Source organism: Heliangelus exortis, chromosome 6, assembly GCF_036169615.1.
Source record: "Heliangelus exortis chromosome 6, bHelExo1.hap1, whole genome shotgun sequence".
Classification (NCBI taxonomy): domain Eukaryota; kingdom Metazoa; phylum Chordata; class Aves; order Apodiformes; family Trochilidae; genus Heliangelus; species Heliangelus exortis.
In genome coordinates, this window is record NC_092427.1 from 23,065,884 (window position 1) to 23,089,302 (window position 23,419).

Below are 23,419 nucleotides of genomic sequence, written 5' to 3' on the forward strand. Positions count from 1 at the left end.
AGAAATCAAGGCTATTACATGTAGGTTCAGTGCTCTATGCAGTTTGGCTGCCTACTGCATGATTCCTTCTATGAGTTTACTGTTTGCCTTGTGTCTCACTTCTTTTTTCCCTTGAATTTGGGAACATCACACCAGATACTCTATGGGATCACCAATACATACAGCCTTTTGCAAGAAGGGACAAGGTAGTTCTATGCATGAGAGTTCCAGATACAGTCTTGTAGATGGATAAAATGATATTGCTGGACTATTCTGGGTTTTTTCCCCATATTTCATGTGCAAGTCTGAAAGTTGTGGTTCATTTTTTGTTTGTTTTTGTGGGTTTTTAAAAATTTATCTATTTATTATTAGAACAGGGTTGCTTAGAATATTCTTTTCTTTTCCCAAGAAAAGGTTTCTATCTCGGACTTAAACAACTGGAGGGACTGGGGATTTGTGACCAGTAGCAAACCAAGAGTGGACAGACTTGCACGTTCCTCCTGTGGTATTTTTCTTTTGTTGTTGTTACTATATACAATTCTCTTATGTTTTTATCTACTACACTTCAGTGTTTTAACACTTACTAATTTAGTAACCCTTTCAAACAACATCAAAAAAACGGTGTTAGAATTTTTAATGAAATCACTTAAAGGGTATTACAAGTCTCTTAGGAACTCTAGTAGTCTACTGATGGTACTGAAAAGAGTATTATTTTGTGATTCTAAGACAGTTATCAGCTTATCCTTTCCTGTACCTTGTGAGAAATTATCTACTCACAATATATAATATGGGATAGGCAAATAAATGGCTTCAAAAGCAAGTGCAAAAGATTGCAGGGGATTTTAGAGGGCACACAGCCTCAAGCTTCATTCTACTACATTCAGTGTCTCGTGCTTTATCTTCTACTTTGTGATTTAGCTTTCCATTTGAATGACATCAATGCAAACATGTTAAAGATCACCAATACCAAACAACAGACACAAGTTGAACTGGTTCATCTACTGTTGTACCAAAATGATAAATTGATAATAAATGATAAAATATGCTCTGAATATTATAATTTTAGACTTGGCAAGGTAGTAGATGGAAATACATATCAGAAAGCTGCACCATAGTGACTTTTTACATGTGTCTTAGACTGTCTTTCCAGCTACATAATTAGCAGCCATTACATATTTTTATGAAACTATTGTTTATTATACATTACACAACTCAAAGTTAAAACACCTTGCTGTTATATGTCAAGCTAGGCCCTTAGAGGCTCAGGAGCATCTCTTAAATTGGAGGTGGTGCTGAACCCTTAATTTTGGTGTCATCAGTGAATGTTGCAGCACTTGTAAGTAAAGCTGTCATACCTCCACACAGTAAGATCTATAGTTTGATCCAAGAAGTGTATCTTCATCCTCTGCAATTAAGCTGTGAGGGTGGCAGATGACTTGGCAACCTTCTAGGTACACTTTCTGCACTGGCCCACTTGAGACAGAATCCAATATTTTGCAAGTTTATGAGATTGAGCCATTGTATTCCTCAGCTGTTAGGAAGAGTGTGTATGGATTCTGATACCTCCACCTCGGCTTATGATAATACTCTGTTTTGAAGTGTGAATGTCAACATGGTATTTATCTGAAGACTAAGTTGTAAACACAACCTGTGAAAGACTTAGCCCTTTCATACTGAAAAGGTCATTTTAACCTCACGTCATAATTTTCCAAAGCTAAAAAACCCCATAGTATCACAGTGACAACAGAAAAGCAGATGACATATGGGACTCCGACCAAGAAAATAAACTCTTGTAGATAGAGAATTCCTCCACTGTTCTCCTTCCTAGTAAGAGTAACTTAGGAGGACAAAACCGTAAAAAGCGTAAGCAGCCAGAGTGCCTTTTGACTGCTCTCCCCGTTATCCTATGTCACACCGCACTTAACGGAGGGTTGGTGGGCCGGGGCAGGGGGAGCCTCGTCGGGCAGCACCAGCGGCAGTGCCGTGGCTCCGGTCTGCTCTTGGCCGGGCTTCAGGTAGAAGGGAGGTTTCCCCCGAGGAGCTCAAAGCGGCCTTGGGCAGTCCGATCCGCTCTTCTCCCACCGCTACCCGTGATGCGACCGGCGGGCCCGACCCTCGCCTGCGGAAGGCTCCGGGCAAAGCCGCGGCTACCGCCCCGGGACTGGCGCCCTCTCGCCGCCCCGGGGCGGCCGCGGCTCCGCCTGCGGGAAGGGGCGGGGCGGTCGCTGCCTTGGCAGCAGCCGGGACGCCGCTCTGGGCCGGTGTCGCGGGGCGCGTTGCCTCCGCCATGCCGGGCTCCGCGGGCCCCGTGTCCCCCCGGCGGAGCCAGGCCCGGCCCGAGCGACGGCAGCATCGCGGGGCGCCCGAGGATCGGCGTCGGAGGGTGACCCCGCTGGAGGCAGCCGCCCCGCCGGCCGGGGAGGGAGAGGAGCCGCTCCTCAGGGGCATCTTCGAGATCAGCAAGAGGAGCTGCGACGTGGTGCTGAGCGCCCGGCGGCTCCGCTGGAGCCCCATCTTGCCCGAAAGCCCTACAGGTGGGACGGGGCGGGGCATGCGGTGTCTGCGGGGCTGGGCCCGGGCCGCCTTCGGGAGCGAGCGGCGGGGCCGCCCGGAGCCATCTGACCCTCCCGGGGCTCTGCCAGGGCACGGCGAGCTGTGGCAGGGGCCTCTTTGGGCAGCGCAATGACAGTAAACTAGTGAAAGTTAGTGGTGTCAGGCGTGACTCTTCCCTTCGAGGTTATGCTCGTGATTATTAAAAAAAAAAAAAAAAAAAAAAAAAGTTTATCATCCAATGAACATCTTGTATCTGAACCAGGTCTTCCTGGCAAGAGCTTGGTGGATGATAGGAAAGGATGAAATGTAAGAAATGGTGGTTTTATGGCTTCTTAACTCTAGGCAGAATAGTAAGAGGATTTGATTTTGTTTCTGCTGCATCAGTTTTTCGTATCTTACTTGCTTTGACTGGTACATAAGGCAGAGCATGGAGAGGTGGGTATGGTTTTGTAAGATGTGCCTGGGTTTGGTGATGAGGCTTTTGTGGCAGGTTGTCCTTGCTCTGGACTTTCCCAATAAAGCAATGCACTATGCAAAAGTAAGGTTACAAAGGATTTGATCAAGTGAAACAAATTATACACAAAAGTTTTTAGAAGAAAAGTTAGCTTCTTAAACTTACCCCAAAAGTCTTTTTTCTCCAAGAAACTGAGAAAATATAAACTTACTTCCAGAACTACACACATATACTCTTGAAAGTGCTTGTTTACTGAGCTGACCTCCCAATGTTTTTGTGAAAGAGAAAACAAAGTTGGGTTCAGGAATACTGAGCTGCCAGACAGCACTTGCCTTGAGGTATGGCATGGTTAGTTTGTCCAGGCCTAAAATACCAGGTTTATTTTAGTATTACTAGAATAATACTTCATAATACTTCATCCAAGCTGTAAACTTGGCATACAGAGAAACAAAGTTGCTTCCATGTACGAGTTTTTCTGTTATGATAACACTTCCTCATCAAAGTACTCTGCTTGCTGCAGAGGCTTGAGAGTGGCATGGTAGCCTCAGATTGCTGCTGATGCTCACAGCCGAAGTCACTGGGCTTCATTTTATGTAACTGTATTTAGAGATACTGAAATCAAGCTAATATGGTGCCATGCACAGCTATTGACTGTTATCCTCTGAACACTGTAACCACACTAATGCAGTGTTGTGCTTGGAGCTGAGTACCTGCTCTTCAGCGAGGCTGCTGACTTCTGGTGATGGCTGCAGGGCTGTGAGTACGTGGAGCCAGTCTGGGTGACAGAGTAATGCTGTTACACAATGCTGGAGCCTCTTCTCTTATTTACAGGTCTCTGTATATATGATCTGAAGTGTAGTTTATTAATTATTTAGTTATGTGTGCAGTGCTCTGAGTGCCACTTAATGCTCTGATTAATGTAGCTTGAATTGTCATGTATCAGGAACTAGAGTATATGATTGTCTTTAATTGTCACCAGTGAAGGAGTTTAAGGTACAAATCTGAAGAATGGATTTCAGTATGTATTGCCCCATGCTTTCAGGTATTGGAATATAGTCTGGAGTTTGTTGGAGTTTTGTTTTATTTATTTATTTATTCCCCCCCAGGAAAACTTCATCTCTCTACCTTGCTACTTTTTGTATGATCTTTTCATTCTTAGATTACTCAGAGCTTTTCTGTCTCAGTTTCTGTGAGATAATAAAGGACATAGTGCTTAAAGTCAGGCAGATTGCAGGTTTTGAGGAGTCTCATGGAAAGGATCACTGACAAGTTGGTGTGACTTTTATCAGGATTTGGGTTTTTGCTGCAAATGCATGAAATATATGCCGAGTCTTCTTTGTCTCTGACAATTTGGTTTTGTAGCACTGAGCTGCTGAATATTTTGGTTTCTGAGAAGCTCTTGATGTCCTACTTCTTTATTAGCTTCATCAGGAAAGGCAGTGGTGCATTCCAGATGCTGGGTTTTTCATGAAGCCTGTGATAGGCTGTGAGTTTTTAATACAGGATTTTCAAATTCTCAAATGTCAAGTACTGACATTGAAGATAAAGGGATTTTCAGTTCCTCTATTTGCATAGATGCCACCACTGAGTCATCTATAGCTGTTCCAGGCTCTCTTTGAGACTGAAATAATCCTGAAAGGAGAACTATTAGGTTGTTTCTGAGACAATTCTATTTTGATGGGAACACTACAGCCTACCTGAGCAACACTCAGAGGAATACTTGTGACTCCTTCCTTCAGGCCAGTGTGGCTCTGCATGGGACTGCAGGTGGGCTGAGTAGGAGCTGAGGATTTCACTTCTTGCCTTCACAGTCCAATGAAAGCCTTGTTTGCTTTTCCTTCCGTGTCAGATACATCAGGTCAGGATGGTTTTACCTTTGCAGTTCTTATTTTAGGAAGAGACCTGGTAGGGAAAAGGGGACAAAGTGACTACCAGTCTGTTGAGTCAGAGAATTACCAGGTAGTCACTCTGTCCCCTTTTCCCTACCCTCTCATTCCCAGTAGTTCCCCCAAACTATTCCTGCTTTGCTGAAGTCGTTTGGGCTTGGTGATGTAATGCTCACGTGTGTGTAGTTCTGCTCCATTGCACTGGTTCTATCAAGCTTTTGGCAGCATGATTATTAGGCAGACTTCCTTCCTCAGTCTTCCTTTGATTTCTGCAGCTTCTGCCTTGCCCATTTTTCTCAGCTACCTACCCCTTCTGACAAGCTGCAGTTTCAGCCTGGGTGTGCAGTTAAGCTGAGCCTTTTCTCACCAGAGCCAGAAACCCTCTGACCCATAGCTGGCTGCTTGCTTTTAACAATATAGTGGCCATTGAAATGAGAAGTAGAGCTCACAGTCAGTAGTTACTGTTTTGTTTGGTTTTTTTTTCTCCTATCTTCATTCTGGGTAGCTGTTTTACCCTATAAATATAATCACTGCAGTTAAAGAATAACAAGAATTATGTCTCCATATTAGTAATCCAGCCCCAAACTGTAGAACGTCTCATTTCAGATACTGTTTCAAAATCATACCAGACAAAGCTGTCTTAAGAACAGATTTGAATATTCTGTGTGTTTTTTTGAAGTTCCCAGAAGATAATGACTGAATGATGGGGGACAAAAAACATTTCCCTTTAAGAATAAATACTTAGAGCAAATTTGTGTGTTTGTGCTATGCCTAAAGCTTAAAAGTTAATAACATGTAGGGGATCAGCAGAAGTGGATGTGAGAATTTTGTATTTTAGAACATCTTCAGTACAAATAGTGTCAATTCTGTCTTCCTGATGATGTTCTTCCATTATGGCTCCTATTTTTGCTGTTGAATGAGCACTTTATGAATGATACTTCTTTAAAACCCTTCTTAAAGATTGTCACAGAATTTCCTGATTTACAATGCTGCAGTTTTTCAGCAGTTTTCTGTCAGATAAGAAATGGAACAACACTGGAACCAGTGTGTTAGTGGTATGTGAAGCCTGGAGGCTTTTAATCCTAATGAAAACCTTTTTATAAATGTAGTTTCTTGTGTGTGTAGTGTACATGACTGAAGGGTGTATGAAATTGTTCTCTCAAAGGGACATCATGTAGGCTAGACCAAGTATTTGGATAGCAATAATTTGGATAAAACTTGATTGGTTTTTTTTAGTGTAAGTAGTGAATGTAATATTCTAAATTAATTGACCAATAAGAAAGTTTGATTTCTGGAGCAATTCAGAAGTTAATGTATTACTGAATGTATATTTTAATAATGAAGTTAAAAAGTTCAATGTATACTTAAGTATACTATTCTTGTGTATAGTATACTATAGTTCTTGTTGATGTTAATCTAAAATACAGATTTATAAATATTCTATATAAGTGTAGCAGTAAGGAAAAAAATCACTAATGTATTGCAACAGTGAAAGAGTTGGCAATAAAGGACTTAAAATTAATTCCAAGTGTATAGTGGCCTGCTGCCAAGGCTATTTAGGAACAGATGTGGCTGAAATAGATACCAATAGTCTGTTTGGGATCTCTAAAGTAAGACATCTGTCAGTTTGTCAGTCAGTCAGGAATAAAGGAAATGGAAACTGGCTATTACAAAATGTGAAGTTACTAAACTAAAGTTTTACGTTGGTCAAATTCAGAGCTTTTGATTCTACTTCTGACGTGTAGAGAACTTAATTTCTCTAAGTGGCTTACCTATTGTCCAAATAGAAAAACCGTTTTTTGGTAAGAGATATAAAAAAAAATTAACATGAAGTGTGACTGAGAGTGAGCTGTACATACATTACATTACAATAGAGCTCTAGGATGTAAATTGAAGGAAGGAAGCATGCACTTTTAGACCATTCTACGGTGTCTGAACTTGCAAGACAATTTTTTTTCAAGAAAGTCTATAGATTTAATCTTTCAGATAAATACTGTGTGAAACTGAAAAAAAAATTATCGCTTTACAACTTTTTTTGTGAAAAATTAAAAATTCTTAAGGAAATGGCTTATACAAGTTAGTTCTCTTAAAAAGTCATCTCCTGGGTGATTTCTATGCATGTCTTGGTTTTCTCTGTGTCTTTTATCCTTTATCACAAAATCAGTTCATGGCCTTATGTTTATGGAACTATTTATGCTGTTTCATTGTTTCTGGTGTTTTTCTTGTATTTTACATCTCTGTGCACCTCTCTGCTTATGTTGAGGGGGATAAGTGTACCCTGGTCAGCAGAAAGGGTCTTTTATGTGTACTTTAATTCTCTGCCTCCAAAGAGAAATCAGATATTTAAATTATTTAAAAAAAAAAGTTTCTATGCTAGGTCTTGCAAATAGTATTTGTGTGTATTTGGTTTTACATGAGTTTGAAATAACCAGATTTATTTTGCTGTCACACAAAGCAGTAGCTCTTCTTCATGGCCTTTTCTTCTTATTGCAAATCTTTATTGATGATACTGTGGTTTGTGTTATCTTAAACCTCTTATAGGCCATAAAATGGCAAGTTTTAGACTTGCCTAAAGGTGATGGGGTTTGGTTTTGTATTTTTGGGGTGGTTTTCTTCTCCTGTTGAATCTATGTAATAATTATGCCTTGCTGTGTACAATTATAGATGAGGCAATACTCTGCTTTATTCATCTCTGCCTGCCTGGAGGCCGGGTTCTTGGCATTCTCTGCATCATCAGGCAGTTGGCACACCAGATGTAGCTGGTGCTGGTTTTTTGGCTGCTGAGCTTGCCAATTGGAGGAAGGTTGGAATCAAGGAGCTATCAAGAATACCAGGGTGGGGCTGAGCTGATATATTAAGGGATGATGAGGGTTTTGGTGAAGTGACATATGGGTGTGGGAAGGATTTGTGGGTGCTCTGGAGAGGGGTATTAGTGAACAGAGGGGAAACTGGAGCTGTTGCTGGGCAGAGAGGCAGAGTGGTGCTATAGTCTGATGTATGCATGATCCAGGGAAGGGGAGAATCCCAGGGAAGTCAGAGGACACATAATGAAGTCGTGATATATAGAAAATTAGGATGCAAGTTCATTAAAAAATGCATCAAACTTCCATAGTTTTCCGATTCATAGAATAATTGCCAACTATTTCAGCTGTGGTTTCTGTGCAAGAGTTTATCAATGGTCTTGCTTGTAAAGAATAAATATAAATTTAAATTAGATATATATTAAATAAATAAAAACAAATAATACAAAAATATGTATTAGAAAAAAGAGCTGGTATGCTAAACAATCTTTGTCCATGCTAGTGCTATTTTTATGTCCTTGATAGTGCAATAGGGCTGAGTACATTTCTCAGTGCAAATTAATGCTCTTTTTAAATGAATAAAAATAGTGTACAGCCAAATCTCTTATCTGGGCATAAATCTTGGATCTCAATTTCTGAATTGTCCTATTCTTAAGCCTGGGAGAAAAATTGCTGTTTTTCACTCCTCTTTCGTACTCTAAGATACTGTTTAAAAAAAAAAAAAAAAGTGTGGTTTGTTCAGGCAATCCCTTGCATTTAGAAATATTTTTTTTTTTTTATGTTTTTAAATGTTTCATTTTTTAAAATGTTTCGTAATATCTACAGGAAACAAACACAAAATCTGATGAATTAGATTGACCACTCAGAGTCTAAAACTACTGCCTACCTTGTGTGCCTGCAGCTGTTATGTCCCTTGTCCTATGTATAGGATGAGGTTCTGTAACACCTTGTGTGGGGATCATGGGACCTAATCGGATAAATCCACATTAGCTTTCTTTCATAGTTGTTACTGTTCATGGTAATAAATGGGCTAGAATTCAGAACATGATGTTCTTTTACATTTTCTTATTTTGTATCTTGGCAAGAGCCTTACTTGGATTAAGGCATGTCTATCTTTATTTTACAGTTCCAAAACAGAAACAAAAATAAAACAGAAAAGTCTGTCATCTGCTCTTGTTGGAGTCAAAATAAACAAAACTTAGATAAACCATTTTCCTTTCATTGGAGGAATTATATGTTAACTCTATGTTACAGAAGCAGCAAGTAAATAATAGATGATGTTGCAATTCTGTAAAACCCAGCAAACAGCTATTGGAAAGAAGGAATCCCTTTTTGTTTGCTTTTTTATTTAGGTATATCCAACTACGTTATGCACTGCCTCTAGAAGGAAGTTTTTATTTCAGTACCTGCAGTACCCTGAAAACCTTTTTATCCTTAGACAATTTATGAAAAAACTTAAATGTCTGAAAATCTGAAAAAGAGAACCTGCAGAACTGAATAGTCTTTGTGTACCCTAACATTAGTGGGTCATGGAACTAATGTTTTCTTTTCAAGGAAATCAGTGGTCCTGGTTTTTATGACATGTTGTAACAGTATGTGCAGACAAAACCCCATAATGTGTTGAGTATGTGATACACATATTGCCATAGTGCCATAAGGAACTGCTATTATGTTAGACACCAACTGATTTTGTGATAGTATTGTATTTCTCTCACATATGCTTATGTTTTTGTACAGATGATCCTTCAGGAACATCTGCTAGTTTTGTGGTGGTATCTGCTGTTTCCTTTCAAAATGTGACCTTTTTGTCATTTACTGCTAGGACTGCTATAGAATTGCATTATACCAAGATCCTTGCCTAAATTGCTTCCTGTCTCATAGACATTATTTGTCAATCTTTTGAATTAATTTGAGTTATTTTCACCAGTCTCTGACATACTACCAAGTTGAGTGCAACTGTGAAGTTAATAAATTAACCTTTAAAAATACCATTTAGTGATAATTTTCTTTTTTTAACTGCTAAATTGATAGTGATTAGAACTTTCCAGCTTTTTATGTGGCCTTATGAATACTTGTGTTTGCAGGCTAAGTGTAAGAATGGTATTTCTGAAACTGTTTCACTACGGTTGAATCTTTGGAACTCCCCTCTTGCATTTTAGGAACTCTTCCCACTTTAGGTGAAGTGCAGATAATATGCTTTGGACAGTGTTACCAGTTTAAGATCTTATCTTCAAGTGCAGCTGAGTAAGTGAAATTGCAAGCCAAACAGAAATTCAGTTGTGCATGAGGCCTGGAAAGTGGCAGGGAAGTCATGAACTCTGTAAATGCAACCAAAAATGGGTTCTGAGTATGTTGGAAACTCCTCCTCCTGGGTAATGTTCCAACACACTTTGTAATGTCTGTTCCACATGTAGATGTTATTTGGGTAACTGGATTTTTTGCAGTTCTAATGAAGAGTTGAGACATTAGTATTGCCTGCTTCTGTGCCCTGGCTGAGCATAAAAAAATCCTTTTTCTCAAACTTTAGATTTTACTGTCAAATTGTTTTGCCCTCTGTAGGAAAAAAATGTTGTGTTGATTTTTTGTAATTTGGAAAAACAGCTGATTAGTTTGTGTCCAACATATCACAGAATCACAGATTATTAGGTGGTGGCAGGGACCTCTGGAGATGGTCTAGTCCAACCCCCCTGGCAGAGCAGGTTCACGTGGAGTAGGTTGGAGAAGGTACCATCCAGGAGGGTTTTGAAAGTCTCCTGGGATGGAGACTCCTTCTTCTCTGGGCAGCCCATTCTAGGGCTCTGTTAATCTTAAAGTGAAGAAGTTCTTCCTTGTGTTTTGGTTGAACCTCCTGTGTTCCAGTTTGTGATCATAGGATGTGTGCTTGTATATAGTAGTTACTTGCACATAATATTGCTTGTGGTTTTAAAAGTTAAATGTGAGAAATGTTTTAGTATTTTGAAGAATGATTATGCTTCTGGTACTTCTTTGGCTTAATTTATTGTTACATGTTTTTATCCAGTTACACCTCTATGATCCAAACTGTATGAATCCCAAAGGTGCTTTTGAAGATAAGAGTAACCGACTTCATGCTTTTCAGTGACAATGTGGCTCAAAAAAAAAAAGTTAATTAATTTAAAATATTTGTGGCTTCCTTAGTTGAATCTAAATTGTTTTATGAATGTGTATTTTGTGATTATCAAAGTATTCAGATTAAAAATAGACTCCTGAATGAGAACATTTTCCTTCTCTTAAGGACTGAAGGTACCTGCTCTCCTATTGTGTTTCCTTAAGGAGCCATTAAAAAAAAAAAACAACCCACAACCCAAGTCCAGAAAAGCAACAAGAAATGTCCCAAAACCATGGAAGTTTTGTCATAACTGGAATTACCAATATTGGTAGCTGTTCTTTGGTGAAGAATTAATAATCTTTGTTTCACACCATGCCCAGTCCCCATTATTTAGATACAGTTATTAGGAGTGGATTATTTATGGTGTAGGTGGTATTAGCTGAGCTTATCTTTTAGGAATGAGTTTGGTGCTCAGCATTAAGTACATTATGTTTGAAGCCTTTAGCTGTATTTGTATCTTAATTATGCTCAGAGTGAGCATAAAAATGCTATAAAAATACCGATGGAGAGATTGAGAGAGTGCTTCTGATTTTACACCCTTCCCCAGATTTTCCTAGTTTGCTTCTTTTTTAAAGAGCATCCTCAGTTTATGCTTTGATGGATGGATATTTGATGAAAATAATTCCTGTGTGTGTGATTTATGTTTGTCATCCTAGCTGAATATTTTTAAGTATTTCAGCAGTGTCTACTGTAATGCCAGATATTGAAAATTCTGATATGAATGTTAGAGATTAAAGACAATAAAAACAAAGCATGGATTTTTGTATATCTGCCAATGACAACATAGATCTTGGCAACATCGAGATTGATGCAATAAAGAAATAAGTAAGCCCTCAAGTTGCAAAAACAAGAAAATTCTTCAGGTCATACTTAATTTGGAGGTTTTGTGATACAAATGTAAGCCATAGCCTGTAGAATGATTGTAAGTCACAATGCTTGAAACCAGAGTGAATCACAAATTACTGAGATGATTCCAAGGGAACTTGTATAAGAATTAAAAATTCTTTTCCATACCCACCATTGGCTTTGTGTGACAAGGTGTAATTAGTTTTCCTTACTGGTAGTATGGAAGCTGCTGTTTTCTGTTATTTTTTTTAGTGGAAACAGAGGCAGATAAGTGTTTCTTTCTTAAAAAAAAAAAAAAACAAAAATATGGGTCTGAATTTTCACGTGAGCCTTGATTTATGGTAGCCTTTCTGTAAGGGATTTGATGAAAGAAAATTCTACTATTTACACTTAAGATCTGGTGCAATGTCCTCCCTCCCCTCCCTTCTTGTTTAGTTGTATGCGTAGGAATATATTAAATATATAAATATATGTAGAAATATATTAAATTTCTGGAAAAAAAAAAAAAGCAAAGTAACTTGGTTTACCTCAGAGTTCTCTAATCTAGTAAGTAGCAGTCTCTTGCCTGTGTGTTGCAATTTTAAACCAATTGTCAGTTCCGTGACAGAATTTAATGCAAAACTCTGAATAGACTTTGGCCTATTTAGGCTACTTAAATACTTTTCAGTACACACTACTTGCTTTGGTTGTTACTTTATTTGAACTGTGACAATATATCTCTTCTGTCAGTCCATAGTCTCAAGTGAATATAGGTGAGCATGCTTTGCAAAGCTCAGAAAATACAAAGCAACAGATGTTATGTACTGCCCAATTCCATGTATCCTGGAAACAGATCTTTACACAGTACAGAGTCTTGGAAGAGTGAAATTTGACATACAAATGATCAAGTTAAGGGTAACAGCATTAAATACTTATGACTAAATATAATGCTGTTTTGCAGTTACTGTTCTGACTTGGAGTATGATGCTCACTGTTCTGTTAAGCTCCCCTGTTTGACAGATGTTTAAAAATAGTCTTTGTATTTATATTTTTCCATAATTGTTTTAGTACAGTATAGCAGAAATAAAGTAAGTATTCTCACTTTAAATTATGATGTGGCTTTTATTATGAAATGGCTTTTTTTAAAGCCTATATTATTCTAACTTAAGTGAAAATTCTCATCAGAGAATTTCTAAAAGTAAATAGGAATAATGTCAAGATAACTTGCTGGCTTTCTGTGTGAAAACAACACATCTTTGCCTGGCTGCTCTGTTGACTTTTCTGAATATGATTCACAGTGAGTTTACTCCTGCCCAAGTCCTTGCCCTGGTGTACACTGTTTGTCACAGGGCCTTTAGGACACTTGTCAAACAGCTCTGTCAAGAAAGGTGCTGAAAGATTTCATACTTGGATGGTTTTGGACTTCGCCTGCTCTGTCACATCTATGGAGTGTAACTGGGAGTGAGGTAATTAGTTAGGGATCAAAATTATCATATCATAATAACACCCTAATGGTTAGATGGCTAGAGATGGTGATAATTCACATGGATGTCAACCTTTGAATAGATTTATGGTTTCATTTTGGCATGTTCCAGGGTAAACCTAAATATATTGATGTGTTACAATAATCATGAAAAGTTTGTATATAGATGTCTTTTTTAACTTGGTATTATTTTTAGTAAGAAAAAAGAAAAACACTTCTGAATATTTTGTGTGAAATCTATTGTTTCCTGGGCACTTGACTGCAACACACTCGTTACACAAGGCTGTGATGAAACAGAGTACTCTACTGGTCCTTTTCTGTTCCATAGATCTTTTGTGGCTGAGGAGTAGTAATAACCACAGCTGCTTTAGAAAATATTTCATAGGGTAGAAGATGACCCTCAATGTAATGCATGTATTTGCTATTTCAGTCTCCAAAAGATGTGTGTTAAGGTATATATAGCAATTAATTCTTGAACACAGGCAATTATGATTTTCTTGCACAGGTTCACTTTGAGGCTAAGTCTAAGATTATTGTCTGACTTCTATAAGTTTAATATTATGATAGAGCAAATTTTAGATAGCCTACTAACAGTATTGTACATACTGTGCAAGTCAGTGCCTGAAGGTGCATGTCTGTTGCTGTATGGGTACTTTGAATATGATCCTCTGATCCTGCGGCCATATGCAGGATCTTTATGTTGTAAGCAAATTTCTTACTTCAACCTCATAGTGGTAGTCCCTGAACATATGTGTCCATTTGGTGTAATGGACACTTAAACATTTGGGAGAGCAAAAATTCATATGTATTAGGAGAGGTTTGAGTCGTGTGTTTGTTATCTGACGTGCATTTGTCCAGCAGTGAAAACTCAAATGAAATTTCTTTTTTGTTGAACAGTTTTCTTCCTCTTCTGTTTTAGTCCTTAGTACTAGGATTTGGGATAGGATTTAGGACTATGATTAGGAAGTGATAAGTAACTGCGGTGTGTAGCTACAGTTACTCTACTGAAGACAAGAGGAGTAGATGGGAATCGTCAAGGAATTTGCTTAAAAGAGATGGAAGACTGCTTGTCTGAGGCTGTTGGTGCATGCAAGGATGAAGAGCAGACATCACTTTGGCACAGGTTTTTTGTTGACAGTTTTTTGACTAGTGGCTCTGTTTTGATGAAGCTGATGTACCTCTCAGAGAATTAGTAGGTTTCTATATGTAACACAGTATATTGCTTAGTTTGATGTAAAAATGAAAGCTATTCCTATGCTGATAGTTAGGTTTTAATTTCATGGTATTGAATAATTGCAAAGCATTTAGTGGATTCTGCATGTTCTTTAAAATTCAGTTACTTACTCTGCCTTATGCAGTGGTTATTACACAAATAAAGAACCAGATGGAGATATTTTGATTCTCGAGAATATCATGAAAATTTCAAATAATGTGTTTTGAATTACTCATTACCTTTTATTCTTATAATTCCTGACCTGAATAACAACATAGAATATTAAAATAACTGAAACTACTGGCTTTAGCTGGTAATTTTGAGTGTACTTTGATTTCCAAAGTAGCATTATATGTAATTTTCTTAGAGTCTCATCAGATATTCCCCAGAATTATTTTTGCTAGGAAACATTTTGTAGAACTGTTGCTACACAAATCTACATGTCTTATGGACATGGTTTGAAATGTGAATTAGCTTAAAGAGATTTATTATTTACAATTTTAGTTTTATTTCTCTGTGTGTATTCAACTGTTCTGCTGCTAAATGAAGTCAGCTTATACTTAGCTTGCTGTGCAGATCCATGGGCACAGGTGGACATCCTGGTTGTGTGCACCATGCAGTGAAACACATGGCACTACACAACATGGGGCAAAGAGCAAACAGTTAGAATTAGAACATTTTATGGACACCTTGTAAATTTGTGCTTGTTCATATGCAGGCTGTGATTTCTAAAAAGGGTGTATGTATTTTTGTATTGAACACATGAGATACACACATCCCTTAATGCAGTTGTCCTTTGCAGAGAGACTCTATGACCCTGTTTATGTCAATATTTTAATAATTTATCTTTATAACTGCTTTTGTCTATATTTATAGCAACATTGGCACCCTGTGTACAGAAGATACAACCAGTGCTGAAAGGAAACTTGCATCCATCTGGAAGCAATAAACTTTTCTAAAAGACTGCACAGTGTTACTTAATCCTGTGATTTCTCACTGTGAGTGAAATTAAGGTTTGGTTCAATTGTGTCACATCGTATTGGTATCAAATCTTTTGTGAGAGCTTTGTCATAGTGTTAAGCTACAAACAATTTTTTTAAATTAATGAAAGTCAAAGAATGTAATTTCCTTAGTCACAGGGTTATGCTTCACTGCAAATGTAGTCAATTCCATATAACAATAATTGCAAAAGCAGAAAGCTTCTGGAATATTGCATTCTGTAAGCTTTCTCTTTATATGAATGGCTAATTTGTATGCTGCAAAATTGGCTAAATATACCTTCACTTTTGCATTGTGTTCTACATAATTTTTGTACTGTACCTGTATCATATAATATAAAGTATATTTTTAATATTTTGAAATACTTTACAAAGGTAGAGAAATATGAACAGCTCACCAAAGAGGTAGGAGAGAAAAAAAGCTCATGTAGATTATAAAGATCATCTAATAAAATTCTGAAGTTTTTCATTGCTTTTCTTTTAAGTCTGTGTGTACATGTCTTTTAAGTGTGGTGTATATGAACAAAATAGAATTAATCCATCCCTGCAGGCAAAGTTGTGTTGCTTACATCCTTCCTCTTCCTATGTGGTTACTGAGTTGAGGAGTGCTGGGGCAAGGGAAGGGTTGTATGCTTACCAGAGGTTTCTGGTGGTGCTGTTGCCATCTCTTACCCTTAGGCTGGTGTAGAGGGTGCAAACAGAATGATATAAAGGATGGCTGAGTTTATGAAGAAAGCTCCTTAAAAAATAGAGCAAAGATCAATGAGGATAAATCCAAACATAGCTTTTGGTCAATGAGAAGTACATGGATGAGCTTATCTAGCAGCTGATATCTACACTTCAAAATGTGAAAGCACAAATTACTGATAGATGAGAATTACCAATGGCTTAGGGAAGGAAGTTGTCATGTGTTTAGCACAGAATGTGTCTGTTCTTTTTCTCCTGAATAAAATGTTGGCTTGAAAATCTTTTCCAGAAAATGGGATTTAGATATTTGAAGCATGTTGAATTGCCTGAAAGTGAGACACATATTTAGCACTATGAATGGTTTGTAAATCTGTATTTGAGGTTGAAGCAAATCTAGTACTAATTAGAGTTCAAGTAACACCAATTATTAAGTTGTAGTTACTGAAATGCAGTCATGTGGCCATAAAATGCAATTTTGATTCCCCACTCCCCCTTATTTTCTGAAATGACAGAAGTAATAACTGTCATTATAACAAACTAGTAGGAATGAAACAGTGTATATGTGTGAGATTTTTTCAAACAATGTACAAATTAAGTTCAAATTTCCTCTTTGGGGATTTTTTAGTATCTTTCAGCTCCACTAGCCCATTGTATTAAACCATAGAAGCCATTAGATCTCAGCCTTCTGTTTTATTTTTGAAATTTCTCAGTTTTAATGAATTGCCTTATATGATGGTTGTACTGTCAGTCTGTGTAAGACTAGAAATTTATTCAGATGCTTGTGCTTGCAAAGATTTTGGAAAATGATGGAAGTTTCTGACGTTTGTTACTGTGTTGTTAATCAAAGTTTGTTATGTGACTCCTTTCACTTATTGCAGGAAAAGCCTGAAAATTTCAGTCATTTAATAAAAGGTTCGCTGCTACTTTCCAATCATAATATGAAATTAATCTGGATGTGGGTCATGATTTTAACATTAAATGTAGAGTTTTCTATAGCAAGTTTATTTTCAGTGACCTCCTTCTTGGTATGTTAATGAGAAAATGTAACTATTGAAAAGCAATGTAACTATTGCTGCATTCATCCTCTTGAATGCTTCCTGTTCAGAATCTCTTGCTGTCTTGTCTGCCTTGCTTCCCTTCAGATAGTGTTGTTCTGTACAGAATTATCCACTGTAGATTGTTTTGTTGGTCTGTGGGAGTCTTTTTAATTTCATAATCTCCCTCAAATTCTTTGTTGGAGAATGAAGGGGCAACTTTTCCTTAAGTGACCCTTTTTGTTTGAAACAGTGTTACACTTTGTGCTAAACTTTAATCATGCTTTGACATGGAGGTGTTTATTCAAAACTGTTGGGCTTCTTTTCAAACTACCCGTTTGGATATGTTTTCCTGACCAAGTTCTGCCTTTAGCCTGTAATTAATAAGCAAGGTCTGAAACAGAGATGGGACAAGACATTAATGAAAGATAGATATCTAATGAGACTGATTACAATAAGATGGGCCATGCCCATCACCTGCTGGGCATCACAGAGACCCAGGGATGCTGGGTGGAAGTGTCACTCTTGAGATTTGGTTGTGCTCAGTGGGGAATTCCTCAGGTCTGGCTCCTCTCCAAGAGGAGTCAGCTCCAGCAAAGACAACCTCTGAACTGAACTGAACTAAGCTCTGCCTGTATGCTATGGGATTAATTCAACTGTTTCCACTTTGTTTTGCTGGTTGCCAGCATTACCTTTCATTTTGGTCCAGCTAGAACTAGGCAATTTGGCAGTGGTTGGGGTTTTTTTGTTTGCTGTTGGTTGGTTTGGGTTTTTTTTTGTTTTTTGTTTGTTGATTTTGTCAGAAATTTCCCTATTTCCATCTTTTAAAGGTGTAGTGAAACTTACATTTTAAGACCTTGCACATGGTGTAACTCAGGACTTCAAGGACTACAGCAAATACCTCCAGAAGCTGCTCCTCCTGCAGTTCCTGTGATGATGTGGTGCTGAGTAGAGGGGCAAATATCTGCAACACTGCTCTAGGTTTGACAAGGATGTTCAGAAGAATGATTAATTTTTAAAAGATGTGGTGGAGAGAAAGGATTTAAATCACCTGGTCAAGGAGTCTTGGGAGGAAAGAGCAGATTAAAACATGGAGAGAGAGAAAAGGGGAGAGTGAAAGTAGGAGGTTGCAGTTTTAGATGTGTTTACTCATGCTATGGATATAGTAAGATTGTAAAGAAATAATCTGAGCAAAGAATGAAAAAAACTTTGCACTTCTCATGGAATTAATTTAAACTTCCATAAGACTGTTAGAGCTGGTTTATATTGTTCTATGACATTGTCTTCTTTATTTTTTTTAATTTTCTGTAAGATTTGCTAAACTTAGAAATGTAATTATATAATTTCTACTATCTAGTATAAGCCTTTGTCCCATGAGCTGGGATTTGCTTTTAAAAATTCTTGCACTTTTATCCTTTTGGGGCTGAATTTGAGTTGAAAATTGGGAGCCTGAGGTATGCATTTGTTCAAGAATATTATTTTTTTAGTATAACAATTATTCTTTATAATACTCATGTTTTTAGAGATAGCTTTCTATGATAGTAGTTTAAAATAGAGCTTTTCTAAGCCATAATGTTTTTTACTGCTCTATTTAAATAGGGTGTTATGTCTTATTCAGCAAAACTAACTTAGGGTAAAAGGTTTAGGTTTATAAACTGGGGTTTTATCCTGAGACTTTTAAAAATTCTTTTAATTGATAAGATGCAAATAGAGTTTTAAAACTAAGAAAAATCATTTTGCATCTTTCCCAGTTCTTGCTGATTCTTGTTGATCTGTGTGTGATCTTTTGGGAGTTAGCAATTGGAAGTGAAAATGCACAGCAGATTGGCTCAGTCCATGTTGACTTCCTGCTGATGGAAGGAGAGAGTCCCAGTCCTTTCTTTTTCCCTGCTGTGTATTTTCTTACAACTTTTTAAGCATCTCTGGGTTTGTAGGACTTGTATTGAACTATTAAACACCTGTCAGAAGACTATACCAACACTAAAATAAAACCAAAGTGGTCAATCTATGCTACTTTAGGGAGCTGAATTAACGTGCCTTGGTTTTGCCAAATGCCAGACATAAGGGAAGGGGCTGAACTACACAGCCATGGCAGGTGAGTGCAGGTTGGTGTCTGCATTGGAAGAGGAGCTGGCAGCAGGGTATTGCATTGACTTGGCAAAATACATCCCTTCAGCCTCAGACCCTCTAGAGCAGAAGAATAAAAATCAGTTGTATTCCTGACAGGTGTTTTTAAGCTCAGTTTTCTGCCCTGAAGGAACACAGCTGTTTCTGGAAGTGAATAGCTTCCATTAAAAGATGAAGTTAGTAGTTAACACCCTGTTTTTACTCTTTAGCTCTGGAGGAACTAAGCTTCATACTTTTAGTACTTTTTGAACTCCTTGCTGCTCCTGAGAAACATTTTTGCACCCTAGGACCTTTTATTGCATTGTGCTTCTCATCCAACACCATTTAAAGGAAGTAGAGCAGTGCAAAGGTAATCTTCAAAGAAAAAACATCCCCTTCCCAACCTGGTCCTCTCTATACCACCTTCTTCTCATCTTACTGGTTGTAAGCAGAAAGTGCAATTTTGTGTTCTCTGCTTGCAGAAGACAGTAAGAAGCACGGCACCAAATTTTGCCAAAGGTGTTGCATGGCCTGTCTTTTTGAAATAAAAATTAAAGGGAAGCCAACTTGAAAATTCAGATGTTCTGCAAACAGTTTTTCTGTCTCATGTTGAGAGTCTGTGAATTAATGTTAAAAAGCCTGATGAGCTACAAAGTGATTCTCAGCTCTTCTGGCAAGAATGATCATACTTACTCCTTTATATTCCTCATTGCCATCCTTCTTAATCAAAGTTGTAGCTAAAAACTGGTGAGGTTTTATATATCATTTGGATGATACTTATGCTTTGCAGGCTACGATAAGGGAGACATTGGCTTAATAGTGAGTTAATAGTTGCTGGTTTATATGCATGAGACACTATGGTATTAATTTTAAATGTTTCTAAGCTTACATTTTTAGACATGTCAAAACTTATTTCATTTTTTCATTTGATTTATCTCTTGATTTGTTTTATATTAATAGTCATACTATATATATATGCTGAAAGGTTATTTGGAAAATTGTGTTCATACAGTATAGGATGATCTGTAATCAGTTGTATAACACCTGCTGCTGCTCACTGCATTTTCTTTGGTATAGTCTTACTGATTTTTATTTCTAATTATATCTATTATGTTACACTGTGCGGAGCTATAGCAATAACTATTAATGAGATAAACTATTGAGTGTGATAGGGGAGAGAGCCTAAAATGTGTAAGAAATTTATCTATTAAATGTAGTTAAGTGGAGGTAGGTGTCTTGCCAAAGGTCACAGGAAGAATTTATGAACAAGGGACAAAACCACATCTACTTTTGTGTCCAATTCTTATTTTTGAGTTATTCAGTCACGTTTCATGTGTATTTTTTACCATTTTCCATATATGCCCCTTATTTTTTGTGGTTATTAAGTCCTCAAATACCACTTCTCAATGTTGCACCTTTGTGGTAGAGAAACAGTCCAGTAAGTGTTTTTTTGTTAAGTGTTCATGTCTGTATTTTAAAACCACACTTCTCTTTACAAACTATTCTATTTTTCTGTGGTGCTGCTTTTTTCTTTGTATGTTTTCATCACCCTTGCTGTAAACACGAGATAATCTATTTGTTTAAAGCCTGGCTTAACACTCTTAACTAATTAAAATTTGGTTTTCTATTTACAATTAAATTGTATTTGAGTGTATTAGTCTCTTACCCTTTGATTTAGTGCAGTGTGGTGTATTTAGACATAACTTTTTATTAGATAAGGTATTCGACTACCATAAATAGGAAAAATGTGGGATAGTCTCATTGCTTGAAATCAGTGAGAGGATAAATAGGGACATAAAACTTCCTAGAAATTCATATATCCAGGCAAGCTTTTTTTCATGCTGTCTTTGGAAAAAAAAAAAAAGTGGACATGTGCAGAAACTGTGAGTACAATTAGCGTCAAGCAGATAAATCCAACTCTAATCCTGTTTACGCTCTACATCAGACAGATGTGCTGAGATTGATTTAGACAAGCTCTTGGCTTATAGTAATTTTTTTTTTAAAGTACCATATATTCTGGTTTTGTGAGATCTTCGTTAAATGTGAAGTGCTGTTGGTTTTACTGTTCTAACGCCTGTAACCTACTTTATACAGGTCCCCTCTCTGCTCTCGTGATGACAGAGCAGCCTAGTAGAAGAGATTATCTTTATTCCTTATTATTAAATTGACTTTTTTTTTTTTTTTTTTTTTTTCAGAAGATACAACAATGGGAAGTGGGTAGTGAATTAAATAAATAGCATGATATATAATAGATGTATACCTAAATCTCTTGCAAGAACAGATGGTACCAAATATCTTTCTAAGTAATGTGAGAGGACAGTTAATGTCCTGAAACAGCTAGCAATAGCCTGTATGAAACTAATGAACCAATAGGTTTTTTTAACTTTAAAAAAGTGTCTAATCCATCCGTCCTCAATCCTTCCTTGTCTAATCTGTACCTCATTTTTATAGTAAACTTGGTTGTTACCGCATACTAGAAATATTTTATATATATAGCGAATTTCTTTATCTGAATTGTTTTATAACATCATAGTACACTTGTGAAGAACTTATTTTCAGTAAAAAAGAACGATGAAAATGATAGAATATACCAAGGGACTTTTATGCAGATTTCTTTTCAACATTAGCAGAAATTGTCTGTCCTAATTCTACTAGCTCTTTCAATAAATCCATATATACACTTCTCCAAGCTGTATCTGGAAATGTGTTCCAGTAGAACAACAAGAGTCAAATACTGCTTTTGAAGGTGTAGTGCTGCCTAGTAAGAATGTATTATTTTCCTGAGTTTTGACAATTATCTGAGCAACACAAGAATTTGACCACTACAGAGTAACAGGAAGATGTATAAGCAAGTATAAATCTAGCTGAAATAATAGTAGCATGAAAAGAATAGACAAGATAAGCCTTACCTGGCTTATGACTAAATAATGTTCTATGAAAGCTAGGGGAGGAATATATTTATGCAGAACAAATAGGCTGATTTCTGAAGCACGTGTCTAACATTAGAATTTACCCCTAAATGGTTTGGAAGAGCAACACAAAATTTGTAAAAAATCAGTACCTTGTATTTGGTAATGTTAATATTAAGGTTCCTTGTACAATGTCCACTCATGCTTTGATTCTATGCAAATCATAATTCAAATGGAATCATAAAATTTTTTTTCCCTGGTTTCACTCAGCATACTTACAGAAAATGCTTTTACAGCAAGTACTTTAACCTTTGTTTTGTTTTCTGTTGTTTGGTGAGTTTTCTCCTGTTTATTTGCTGTGGACTCCTGCAAAACTCTTCACTTTTGTTGTTTTGTTTCTCAGTGCACACAAACATTAACTTGTCACAGTATTCCTGCTGACTGTGGAAATATTTTTAGGCCAGTATAATGCCTTTGTAGGTGATGTGGAGAAATTAAGATGGTAAAACATAACAAGTTGGAAAATAGGCAGAAGGACAATAAGTTCATCTGCAGTAGGTGATCTGGTATAGAACAGGCAAAAATGGGTGTATTGAGAATTGTCAGGAGAGGTAGTAGTGACCTCAGCTGTGTTAGCATTGCTGCAGTGCAATGTTCCAGGATTTTGGGATGGAATGATGGTCACTGCATGGCCTGGATAAAGAAATTATAGTGAGAAATGCCAGTGGCAAACTGTTTTATAAGAGTCTTGTTCCTGCTCAGAAAAAGTACAACTTTTGGAAGCCCTCAGCTTCATGTGGTGTAATGAGGCTGCTGATAGTTTGATTTTGCAGTCTCCCATTTGCAGTGCTGTCCAGTTCCCCAGGCAGACAACTAAAGTGAATCTTTTGGGTCTTCTCCCTGGCACTTCAGAACAGCCTGCAGCAAATACTCATCCAACAGAATCTGTTTTGACTTTTGCCATTGTGAAACCTCTACACTGAGCTGTTGCTAGATTTGGAGAAGGTTTTTGGGTTTTAGCTTTTTTTTGCCTTGGGCTGTAAAGGGTCTAACGTATTTGATCTGCTGTGATTGCAAAGGAATCACGGAAGCTTTTGTCTTTCATGTCCAGAGTATCTGACACCTACAGGAATGGTGACATTTTTCCTTCAGTCTGTATATTTGACTTGTTTTTTGAGGAATCAGGTGTTTTACAGCTCAAGGGAGCAGAAAAAGAAGCTTGTACCACAGTGGTTGTGCTGGTACATTTCCAAAAGACATTTAGAACTAATGTCACTGAGGTGTCTGCACCCACCGTGTCCATGTACTTAACAGCCCCAAGATAAGAAAACCTCCCCTTAGTGTTCCAGAATAGAACAAATCTC

The 23,419-nt window shown here is 37.3% G+C and overlaps 1 protein-coding gene across 2 annotated transcripts in view; it reads left to right on the forward strand.

Annotated features, from left to right (window-relative positions):
* Positions 1-2,190: 2,190 nt before the first annotated feature.
* Positions 2,191-23,419, forward strand: part of CERKL (CERK like autophagy regulator) — a 50,733-nt gene continuing 29,504 nt past the window's right edge. The window contains exon 1 of one of the 2 annotated variants that reach the window (XM_071747201.1): positions 2,191-2,513. In XM_071747201.1, coding sequence (XP_071603302.1) covers positions 2,267-2,513 — 247 coding nt within the window. In that variant the 5' untranslated portion in view covers positions 2,191-2,266. The remainder of the gene's footprint in view (positions 2,514-23,419) is intronic. The other variant, XM_071747202.1, reaches the window with a different exon arrangement.